At 37.7% G+C, this 12,879-nt stretch overlaps 1 protein-coding gene across 1 annotated transcript in view; it reads left to right on the top strand.

Moving 5' to 3' along the window:
- Positions 1-12,879, top strand: part of LOC126185053 (uncharacterized) — a 904,507-nt gene that overhangs the window by 344,607 nt on the left and 547,021 nt on the right. The window contains exon 11 of the mRNA XM_049927811.1: positions 7,461-7,538. Within this exon, the coding sequence (XP_049783768.1) occupies positions 7,461-7,538 (78 nt within the window). The remainder of the gene's footprint in view (positions 1-7,460; positions 7,539-12,879) is intronic.

Below are 12,879 nucleotides of genomic sequence, written 5' to 3'. Positions count from 1 at the left end.
GATTCTAAGGGCATAACACGCTGATAACATTCTGTTTGCAAGTATCTTTGTGTGTTTACACCACTTCAACTGAGAATCAATATTCATTCCTAGAAATTTTGCGTTTATTAGACTGTCTATAGAGGTGCCATCTACATTTAATTTAACATTCTCATTTTTCCTCTTCAAACTGAAATTCATGGCATTAGTTTTCTTTATTTGCAATGCACTTTATTGCTTATTGACCAATCATAAACTTCCTTGCGACCTTCATTTGCTTTCTTGGCAAGGATTTCTCTTGTTTTCTCACTGACTATAATATTGCTGTCATTAGTGAAGAGAATTTTTTCAACATGAGTACCACTACTGGTAATGTCATTGATGTATATCAGGAACAGTATTGGTCCTGATATGCTACCTTGCGGAACCCCTATATTAATTTATTGTGATTCTGATAAATGTTTTACTAGCTGTTTAGGTCTATTTGAAGTATGTGTTATCTCTACTCTTTGTATCCTATGTGTTTGGCATGACCGAAACCAGTCATTAGCTACCCCTCTTATTACTAATGCTTGTAATTTATGTAATAGAATCTTGTGGTCGACTGTATCAAACACCTTAGAAAGATCCAAAAATATGCCTGTGACACACTCATGTTTATGAAGAGCATCAAGTACAACTTTTGTGTAAACAAACTATGATTTGCTTAAAAGATTGTATTTATTCAGGTAATTCATTAATCTGTCTTTCATAATTGCTTCTATTATTTTTGATAATGCTGACAGCAGGAAAATGGGCCGGCAGTTTTCTATGTATTCTGCGTTACCTTTCTTAAGCAGAGGTAAAACTCTTGCGTGTTTTAACTGCTCTGAAAATGTCCCTGATGTAAAGGCATTCATTTATTATATTTGTTATGGGGCCTTGTATAGTCCCTATGCATTGTTTCAGTACACACATTGGTACTTCATCTAAGCCTATTAGTTTTTATTTTTTATTTTTTGAACAGTTTTTTTGTCTTCATTATCTGTGGTTCGAAGTAATATCATTGTATGTAGTGCAACATTATTTACTCGTGTTATATTTGTTTTAGGCAATTTTTGCTGTAATCTACTTTTCCTACCTGTGACAGCAGGTATTTGACCATGTGTGGTCATAGATCCACCCCCTATACTCTGATGAATCAGCTGTACCAATTGTCCCTTCCCAGCCCTAGTGCCTTACTCCTATTAATTTGTGGTATAATGGCTTTTTCACCACATAACCTTTTTGTGCAACTACTTCACCTCTCACTCTGTTTTGTGTGCTGCAAGACCAGTATTTATTCATTTATGCTTCAACAAATTCTTTATATGATTTACATGTGTTGCTGACCACTGTTCCCCATGATTTTGCTTTTCCTTCGAACCTACTCGTCACGAGTTTGATTTTTGTTGTTCTGCTGTGTTTTCAGGTAAGATGCACTCAAACTGTCTAATGAAAGCTACTGGGTGTATAGTTCCCTTACAAGAGAAATGATGCAATTTATATACATTGGCGTGATTTTCTATGTCACTTACATGAACAATATGTTTTTTTATTTCTTGTTCAAACCAAATTTGGACTTTTGTTTACTTTTAATTTCTGTTTTGTATTGCATCTCAGGAAGTGCTTTTTGCTCTATTTTTCTCAGTTTTCCCTGAATTACACTTGTGGTGCCTTTACAAGAAGATTCTGCTTGTGAAATATTACGACTAAGTATTTCATGGTCATTGATACTTTATAAATTATTACAGTATATTCTACGTTTCTCATTACATGCTTTGGTAGATTTGCTCCAGTCTTATTTTTCATATTCTAGTTTTTTGCAGCATCCTTCAGTTTTCACTTCAAGGTTTATTATCTTTTGTTCCAGTGCATCAAACTTAGTATTAAGTTGTGCTGTCCCACATTAATTTCCTTTAATCCATTATCTGTTTTCTTTTGTGCTACTTTTTGTTGCTGCAATATTAATTTTTGCATGGACATCATATACTGATCATCATGCTGAATTGAAGAGGTGCCAGCTGATGCTGTATGATAACTTAATGTATGTAACTCATCTGTTGGCTCATTAGTAATGTTAACATCAGAGTCATTTTCTCTGATATCGTCATTCCTATCAATCACTTCATTTTACATCTACATCTACATCTACATCTACATACTCCGCAATCCACCATACAGTGTGTGGCGGAGGGTACCTTGTACCACAACTAGTATCTTCTCTCCCTGTTCCACTACCAAACAGAACAAGGGAAAAATGACTGCCTATATGCCTGTGTACAAGCCCTAATCTGTATTACCTTATCCTTGTGGTCTTTCTGCTAAATAAAAGTGGGCGGCTGTAAAATTGTACTGCAGTCAACCTCAAATGCTGGTTCTCTAAATTTCCTCAGTAGCAATTCATGAAAAGAATGCCTCCTTTCCTCCAGAGACTCCCACCTGAGTTCCTGAATCATTTCCGTAACACTCATGTGATGATCAAACAAACCAGTAACAAATCTAGCAGCCCGCCTCTTAGTTGCTTCTGTATCCTCCCTCAATCTGACCTGATAGGGATCCCAAACGCTCAAGCAATATTCAAGAATAGGACATATTAGTGTTTTATAAGTGGTCTCCATTACAGATGAACCACATCTTCCCAAAATTCTACCAATGAACTGAAGACGACTATCCGCCTTCCCCACAACTGCCATTACGTGCTTGTCCCACTTCATATCGCTCTGCAATGTTACGCCAAAATATTTAATCGACATGACTGTGACATGCACTACACTACTAGTGGAGTAATCAAACATTATGGGACTCTTTTCCCTATTCATCTGCATCAATTTACATTTATCTATATTTAGAGTTAGCTGCCATTCTTTACACCAATCACAAATCCTGTCCAAGTCATCTTGTATCCTCCTACAGTCACTCAATGTCGACACGTTCTCATACATCACAGCATCATCAGCAAACAGCTGCACATTGCTATCCACCCTATCCAAAAGATCATTTATGTAGATAGAAAACGACAGCGGACCTACCACACTTCCCTGGGGCACTCCAGGTGATACCCTCACCTCCGATGAACACTCACCATCGAGGACAATGTACTGGGTTCTATTACTTAAGAAGTCTTCGAGCCACTCACATATTTGGGAACCAATCCCATTTGCTCGTACCTTAGTTAGGAGTCTGCAGTGGGTCACCGAGTCAGACCCTTTCCGGAAGTCGAGGAATATGGCATCCGTCTGATACACTTCATCCATGGTTCACAAGATATCATGTGAAAAAAGTGTGAGTTGCATTTCACATTAGCGATGCTTTCTAAAGCCATGCTGATGCATGGACAGCAACTTCTCTGTCTCAAGGAAATTCATTACATTTGAACTGAGAATATGTTCGAGAATCCTGCAAGAAACCGACTAGGTACTACACATCCTGGGTTTACATTGTCATTGTTTGCCACTAAATGTACATTTTTATTGTCTTCAGTATTAATTAATTCTACATTACCACTGAAATTATTTGTGCCTGCTTCAAAATTCTCAGTGAGATCATTGGTTTTTTAATCTCTATTTCAGATTTAACACCAAAGTCTGGAACTATGATTTTACTAAAATGTTTTTGGGCTGAATGTGACAAAAAATTAAACCCATATCTGATTTCACTACCATTTATTTGTATCTGACCCACTGAATCGTCCCTACTGCTGTGCAACTGAATTCCTTTTCTACTGCCAAGAGCACATCTCAATTGTTTTATCCAGACATTTTACTATTACTGATGTTCCAATTACAAATCTTAAGACTGTTATGTGCAAGCATAAAACTTACTCTACTTTTCTTCCTTGACGTATTATTGCTGATTCTCACAGCTGTTGGCTGCACACCTAGCTGCAATTCCACTGTTGTTGTGTGCTGGAACAGACACTTCAGATGTACCCTATACTGCTAACTGCACTCACCACTATGTGCGGTCACTGTACATGTTGTCCAGAGGTGTCTCGTGCTGCTATGGACGCTGCGCCATCTTGTAGCATGACGAATCTCTGAGTGATGATTTGCAATGTAATCCCATCAGCCATGCACACAACATTAACTTATATTCTTTTAGCACATCAGCCCTTCCTATTCATGGTTTACACTAACATCACTTTGATAGCAACAAAAAATTTGATTTAGTGTCATCGATTATTATAGTTCTACAAAAGCGCAACAACAATTCAAACACAGTTCATAACCTATTTATCACACTTCTTTTGCAGTTCTCCAGCCATTTACAGTTCAAATGTACACAGTGCTTCCACAGTTCGCTAATTGGGTACAGTTCACAGTTCTTGCTAAAAAAAAAAGCATAAAAGCTAGCCTCCTCATTTGAAAGCACTTCAACTTCATTCAACTTCAGCAATATTCCCCGCAAAGTTCTTGTTAATAAAAGCCTGAAAGCTAGCCTCCTCATTTGAAAGCACTTCAACTTCAGCAATATTCCCCGCAAGGGTTGCCATGTATGCCAAGAATCCCTCAGAAATATTCCATCAGCAGCTACTGTGGTGAACACGGACAGCAGTCAGAGTGAAGACTTGTACACAAGTGTGTGTGTATGACAGCACTGGGCAATGAGAGCCATGATTGAGGGAGTGGCAATCACCCTCAGTGCTATGGCCCGAAGAGCAGTAATTGCAGTGCCTCTTGGTCCTCCAGTGGCAAGACTGGTGACATGTATGACTATGGCAGCTGTCAGAGATGTGATAGACAACAAATACAGTTTGCTAATTGTTGTAGTTAAACAGTTTACCTTGCATATCTGTGATTTTGTTGCCAGCAGACTGGAAAGGTGGCAGCCTAGAAGTACACATCTGTGTTTCATACTGGTGGGTTCCATGCTGATAGTTATATATACTGATAGCAAACTATGACTAGACCTAATCTATTCACATGTACAGTTATGGTATAGATTAGTTCACCCCCCACCCTCTCATCACCTGTCCATCTGTACTCCTAATAGTACTAAGGACCTGTTACTATTTAATAATTCAAACAAAGCATTTATCTAACTTTACACAGACACTTGTCAGCTTTCTTTATACTGTCAACATCAAGATCTGTCTAACGCAATTATTTGAGTTATACAGAATCACATTCTTGAGGCCAAGTGTTCTGGTAAGTTGTAGGAATAGTGGTTAACAAAGCATTCTTATACTTTGTTCATAAATAACTGAGAATGTTCAGTTTCCTGCCTGATATCCACTGACAATGTTTTATAGACTTTTTCACCAGGGTATGAAACATTGTCCTGAATCCTTGTACCCTAGAGACAGATGGCATAGTGCGGAGAAGATGGCACTGTACAATTAAATAGTTGTTGTAGTATTTGTTGAAACGTGCAGTAATGGACAAAGGGAAGTTTCTCACTAACAAAGAGTCTATAGCCTCACCAACTTGTGCACTACTTCATCTTTATGAAAACCACAGTGTTACGTACTTCACTGGGTATTTGTAATTGTGATGATGCATTAGATGACACTTAACTGAGTAGAAATGTAGTAGTAGTAGTACACGATTTTTCTAATTAAATTTAAACATTCAATCTGCTGCAGAAATAACACCACTTGTCAAAATGCCATCAAATTGCAACAGAATATTATTGGAGAGAGGAGAAACATATGGCAGAAGAAAAATAAACAGTTACAAAATGTAGCAATTGATGGCGCTTTAAGCATCAAAATTTAATGATCCTCTACTACAAATGACAAATGAATCATACAACAATGCCTAAGGTGTACGTTTGACATTAAAGAAACTGTACTACTCAGTGTGCATGGGCCTACAGGTGTGATACTGTTAGTTACATAAGCCCATCCAGCATGGCAAGGTCAGATCACGTCAGATGGGAAAAATTGGTTTTTAACTGTCCTGAGGCCAAAAACTTCATGGAAATCATCAATCAAAATCAAATTGTATTATTAATTTCTGTGTGTCTGGTACAAAACGTGTTCAAAATGCTGTCCACCGTTTTCTGCAACAAGTTGAAATTGAGAAACAGCATGGTCCACAACTGATAGAAGTGTTTCTGGTGTCACGTTCAGGGTGTGTTCCACAATGCGTGCCTTCATTGCAGCGAAGTTGGCAATCGGAACACTGAACATAACATCTTTCAGATAGCCACACAGCCAGAAGTCATACAGATTAAAATCAAGTGTTCAGGATGACCAGGCTGTAGGGAAATGGTGGCTGATAATTCTAGCATTTCTGTAATAGTCCCTCAGCTGCTGGTTAACTGGATTTGCAATGTGCGGAGGGGAGCCATCTAGCATAAACGTGATCCCATCCACACATCCACGCTGTTGGAGAGCTGTAATGACATCATTGCACAAAAGACACTCACAGCGCTTACGAGTGATGGTACAGGGAACAGGACCTGAAGCTCCTGTCACTTCAAAAAAATTTGGAGCTATGGTAAATGATGCTGCAAACCCTCACCACACAGTGAATGTATCAGGATGAAGTGGTACTGGTTGATTTGCATGTGGATTGTCCGTTGCTCATATTTGACAATTCTATGTATTCATATATCTTGTGAAGTGGGCTTCATCTGCCCATAAAATGTTCCTCTGCCAATCATCGTCCACTTCCATGTTAGCAAGAAATTCTAAAGCAAAGGTCTCTCTTGCTGGTGTGTTAACAGGAAGCAACTTGTGGACATGGATAATTTCTAATGGATAGCAAAGAAGGATTTTTCATAAGATTTTACGCACCATGCTCATTTTTATGTCCAGTTTTTGGGCAATTCTCCATGCACTGCATGTTTGTACACCACCAATTCTCTCTTCCTCCATTGCTGTGACCACTGCTTCCACGGACGTAGAATCAATTCATTTCCTCCCTCTATCACGTTGCACACAAAAAGGACCCATCTTTTCAAATTTCTGAATCATTTTTCCAGACCAACAGAACTCATCAGACCAATGCCTTTGTTCAAACTCTTCAGAGTCCGGAACTTCTGCGAAACAGTCATGGTGAACGTCGCACATGTGGAAGGAGGAAAAACCATGTACCCGTCGAGTTTATACCAACTCCAGAGGTTCGCACACATGACAGGTGTTTTTATTGATGTATTGTTACATACAGCACCATCTATTGATCAAGTTTCATACTATTTTTTCTTCTTCTGCTATATGTTTTCCCTCTTCTCTGATAATGTTCAATTGCAATTTGATGTTATTCTGACCAGTGGTGTATTTTCTACAGCGTTTTGCAAGCTTAACTCTAATTATAATCACCCTGTAGTAGATGATGATGATCCTGATTTTGTGTTCATAATCCTAATTTATAAAAATTGCACCAGGTAGTGTTCATTTCTGCCAGTCACATGGCTATGATATTGCATTCTTTTCCTTTCCTTTGTTTACAAAAGTTAGAAAATGTTCTTGATAGCTGCTTAGTTACATTGACCAGTGTTGTATTTTCTAACAGGTGAACCATATGCTGAGTCAGCTAGACAGAAGAAATATTTTAAACCCAGCTGGTGGCACAGAGACCACAATGAATCAGGTATATATTCACTATACCTATGCTGTAGTCGTGGTCGCAATTAGTTTTTCACTTAAGTGATTTCTATAAATATGGACAGGGTAACGCTGTGAACTGTGCTTTGTATAGTGTGCAGCTATAATTTTCATCAGATTTAGTCAAAAATTAGTTATACTTCTTAATGGGATTGTTTGATATTTGTCATAATGGAATTGTTAGGAAGAAATGAATGTGAAGTTTGGGAGTCAGCATTAATTAATTCTATAATTACAAAGCACGTGTGTGAAAGTTCCTGGTTATTGAGATGATTTTATTTGAAACTATTATGAGTCTGTGAGAGTTATTCACTTTCTGAGGCAGGTGTATAACTAGAGTCCAGATTACCGTGTAAACACAAGTTGCATGTATTTTAGCATGTGTGGCTATTTGCTGGGTAAATGTATATTTTGAAGATGGTATGATTTGGGACACTTGTATTGCATGTTATATTACATTTTTTGACCTTTGTGTATGTTTTGCAATAACGTTTATGACACCATCTTTTATAGATTTATTCATATGAACTACACCAAGGTGCAGAACATAAGCTATTCTGCGAATTTGTTGCAGTTTGTGAACTTCATAGTAAGCTCAAGTGCCCTACTTCAACTCGGTAGTTGTCGGTAGAAGTCAGTATACTTTGTGCTAATAAAATTAAATTAAATTTGGGTATTATTTTTGTTGTTTTTGTTGTTGTTGATGCTGCACAATGCTGCTCCATATTTGATGAAGGCTGGAAAAGCTATTAAATTTTTTTTATCTTAACTTGAAGTGTCAAACATTTCTGTCCCATGACTACATCATGTAACTGAAACGGTAGTCTAAAATTTGATTGTGTGAATACACTGTCACAAACAGTGATACAAACAAGGACAACTGATTCACAAAATACAAAGGTTTGAAACTGCTGACAGAAATAAGTCACACGCTGCCCCTTTTTTTCCAATTGAAGGTACTCTTAAAAGCACTTGTCCGTGTTGCTGGATTTAGAGATATTTTTCCAGATTTAGCTGTGCCCCAACAACCTTTTTTAAGCAGGTGGTTGTACCTGGATTAATGCTGCCATATTTTACTGTGGTGATTTTGATTACGTTGTCATTAAGAGGCATTGAATTCCTACAGATCTATTGAAGGTGACATCTCTTTGCTTCATTCTAGTGAAAAGCCTTAAGGTACTGCAGTGTAGGTTTTTTTGCTTCATTTTTGGGCTGTAGGTTTTTGAGAACAGTCTTGATGAATTTATGCATGTTTTACAATTTGATGGTGCATGAAAATCTGGGCTCTAGTAAGAACATTATGAGTAATTTAATAAGTAAAGATATTAACTCACCAAATAATTTAGGTGCTGAGTCACTGATAGACACATAAAGAAGACAAGAGATGCCTGCTAGCTTTCAGATGAAGTCTGGCACATTGTTTAATCAGCTAGGAAGTTTCAATACTACACACACTCCCATGCAGAGTGAAAAATATTGTATTTACTCGTGTATAAGACAACCCTGAATATAAGATGAGCCTCCCCCTTTTTATGAGTGGTTTCTTGGGAAAAACACACTCTGACTAATCAAATTTACAAACTCTTATTCATGATAGGCATATGTCTAAATAGTTAACATTATGCCTATTCTGTATTTATGCAATTTATTTATTGTTGACATTTTGATACGATATGGGGAAATTAGATAAACAAAAGGAAATTTTTGTAATTATAGTCTGCATTCTCTTGCTGGTGTATCTGTAATCCTGTACTTTGTATTTTCTTGCCTGTCCACATATGTCCCATCAAATGTCTGTTTTTCACCTGTGCTCTGCAGATATGGACATGGGCAGGGGGAGAGGAAAAGGTTGTTATATATGGCCTACGACGACAACATACAGCAGGTCATTTGGTCAGGGCTTGTAAGTGGACATCTATTGCTGCCGTTAAATGACAGAACAGGATATTAGGTAAAATAAAGAGAATATATTAAAATTTACAGTATACAAGGGGCACACCTAGCGTTGGAAGTTACCAGGTTTAGGCCAGTTTAGGAAATTGAACTTCTAATTGAAATGGGCAGCATAAGGGGAGGTGGTTCATGTTAACTTACGTTGATGGCCAATCATGAAACGTAGAACTGGAGGCTTTGCCTGCCGTGAAAGATGTCAGTTCTGTTTGAGGTCTGGATCACAAGAGAGTGAGGCAACTGTGTTCTGCACTGCAGAATGCTCCAGCATCCACACATGTGACCTGTATCCTACCAGCGCACAAAAGATGTCAGCTCTGTTTGAAGTCTGGATCACAAGAGAGTGAGGCAAATGTGTTCTGCACTGCAGAATGCTCCAGGATCCACACATGTTACTTGTATCCTACCTACGCTGTTTGCCAAAACCAATGGTCTGAATTCACTAGCAGTTTCAGCAGAGGGCTGAGGGCATCTCTTGTCAGTAGTGTGAACTGGACGGAACTGCATTGGTTCTGAAAGGCAGGCAACTTGTGTCATGTATGCACTATGGAAATTGCTCTGGGAGCAAACTTGAAAAGATTTGACTGGGGTCTTCTAAATAAAATGTTTTAAACCAGTTGCTTAAAATATACCTTGACTTGCTGCCTCCCTGTACATTGCTTACCCCTTCCAGAGGAGTGGTGACTCACATTGTTTACAAAAGGAAGTCAGTCACTGCTGGAAAGACGGTTTGCTCTAGTGGGAGCCTTAATGATGTGGGAGGGTCCTGTTACAATTGTTTTCATTTAGTGTAAGTGGCAGGGGACTTATATGTAGTCAAGTTTATCAAATTTCATGAGTTTAGAAGACAGTAAAATATTAACTGCTCAGATTTTGAGCCGCAATGAACAGTTCCTGTAATAAATGAAATCATCATCGTCCAGATTATCATTTCTTAAAATATACGAAGTTAAAACCATTAAAGAAAGCTTCACAAAGGAGGAATGAACTATTGTGGTTTCTGTTAGGTTGAGGAGAAAGAAATCTATTATTATTTTACTGTTTCAGTAGTAAACTCATAGTTATAGAAAGCAGATGCTGCCCAAACTGGATCGGCACAGATCTTTAAATGGTTTACAGCCCCCCCCCTCCCCCCCCCCCCCAAAAAATGTGTTGTTGTTTGTATTTTCTGGAAAATATTAATCCCATTTCTACATAGCTGAACTAATACCAAAATATTAAATGCAACAACAACATGACAGAATACTTCGTCCTGTAGTAATCAAAGTATTTGTGTAAAAAACAGAATAAATCAGCTTACTGCAGAACATCAACATGTGGTGTGGGTTAGAACTGGACCAGGTGCATTTGAAAAAGGGTAATAACCTAAGTAAAAACTTCTTAGGTCATCTGACTATTTTTGCAGCTAGTAGTTGCACAAAGTTGCTCAGGCTACAAAACATTAACACATTTCAGTAAATGGAGACATCACTTACTAAGTCATAGAGATAGTGTACCATAAAACATGTATAACCCAAACTTTATCTATATTAACTCATGTTAAAATAGGGAAGTACAAAGCCTTTTTTTATACTGACAAAATCCTGGAGTAATGGATGAAACTAAGGGATAGCAAAGGCTGTGCATCAAAACCAATAAATTTCTAATTTTAACATTCTACCTACTCAATTTACGTTACCTTACATCACTGCATAGAGTAACAGTCCTTCAAAATATTTTGCACTATGGCATACTTAGGTAGGGTGAGAGAGAGAGAGAGAGAGAGAGAGAGAGAGAGAGAGAGAGAGAAGTATTACACCCAGATTAGAATTCCACAGTAGTTTCGAGTGGAAAAAAATTGTAGCATAAACTAGCCAGACCATCTAATGAGTTATCACTGCCTTAACTTGGATACATCATTGGAAATGGCCAATGCAGCTGCATCACATTGAAAATCTCAGAAAAGCAAAAGGAAATATATACCTATTCATTTAAAAACCATTTTAAATTACCTCATGGGATACTAGTGTGTATGTATATCACTTAGTTTTACACGTGAATTCATTAGTAAAAACTGAGACAAATGATAATTAACAAGGTAGAAATGTGACCAAGTAGTGGTCTGAAGGGTGGCTTGTCTGACTAATAATATAGGTCTGAAAATGGGTGGCTATAATTAATAATTCTCATAAGTTAGTGCTCAACATAGAACACAATATTGTCCAGCTGCCAAATGAGGATCTGGTATGATCTTAAATATTTGTGGGGTGAGTGCACTTTGTGTAAGGTTTTCGTAGTCATAACACAGTTTTGACTTACACTCATTAATTGTTTGACTTACACTTATTAATTGTAAAACCCACATATTGCTTTAAATGCTTATCTAATTACCAGAAGCACAAAACAAAATCATCAATGTGTGTCAAATCATTACATCACATTTATAAAAAGAACATAAGGCAAAAGTACTTGAGGGACCAGATCTGTCATAAATTGTTAATATCCGTTAGAAGTACGTAAAAATACTGCTCATTAACTCATCAAAACCATGGTATGACCCTAAATCCCTTTAGCAGAGGAACACAGGAAAAGTTATTAATTGATGTTAATTTAAGGAGAAAAATATGAAAATACACCAAGAAAGTACTAGATCTAATGCTTGGAGTAACACATATTTAATATTTTTCCCAGTTGCGTCACTCAACTGCAGTGTTTTACAAACAACAATTATCAATAAACTGTTGTCTATAATTGAAATAAGACCAGAACAGCAATTGTTTGACTGTCAATTGAAAATGAGGATTGGTTACAACCGTATTTTTTCCTCTAAAATGACAAAGTTGTGGAAAAACTTACTGTCTTGTCCACTGATCTTAGAGTTTACTGTTTTCAGATTATCATGGGACTGTCACATGGCATAAAATAAGCTTGTAAAACAATGTTGTAGGCATGGAGGAACACAAGGCAAACTCTAATAAAAATAATTCCCTGTCCTCATCCATCCGTAACACTTCACATGAAGAAGGGAAAGACTGCAGTGAGTTTATAATCAGTTAGTAAAATATGAAAAGGTTCACAGCTAGAATATGTTTCTGTGTGACAGAATCACACGCATTGTTCCTAAACAAACGTCCGACTGATGGGAGAGGTATGTGTGGGTTATCTGGGAGGGGAGAGCTATGTGTGCGTGGCTTTGACAAAATTTAGTGGCACTTCTCTCTATTAGGGAGTTGGAGAGGGGTATGTCTTGTGGGAGGGGAAAGAGCAGAGAGGTAGGCGCAAAGGAGGAGGAAGAGTGAGAAGGGTGAGGGGTAGGTGGCGATCTAGAAGCAAACATTCTTTGAAGCACAGCTGGTGGTGTGTACCAGCAGTATAACACTAAGTATGCATAAAAATAC

The sequence above is a fragment of the Schistocerca cancellata genome, chromosome 4 (genome assembly GCF_023864275.1).
Source record: "Schistocerca cancellata isolate TAMUIC-IGC-003103 chromosome 4, iqSchCanc2.1, whole genome shotgun sequence".
Taxonomy (NCBI): Eukaryota; Metazoa; Arthropoda; class Insecta; order Orthoptera; family Acrididae; genus Schistocerca; species Schistocerca cancellata.
The sequence above is the reverse complement of the archived record's forward strand: the minus strand, read 5'-3'. Positions and strand labels throughout refer to the sequence as shown.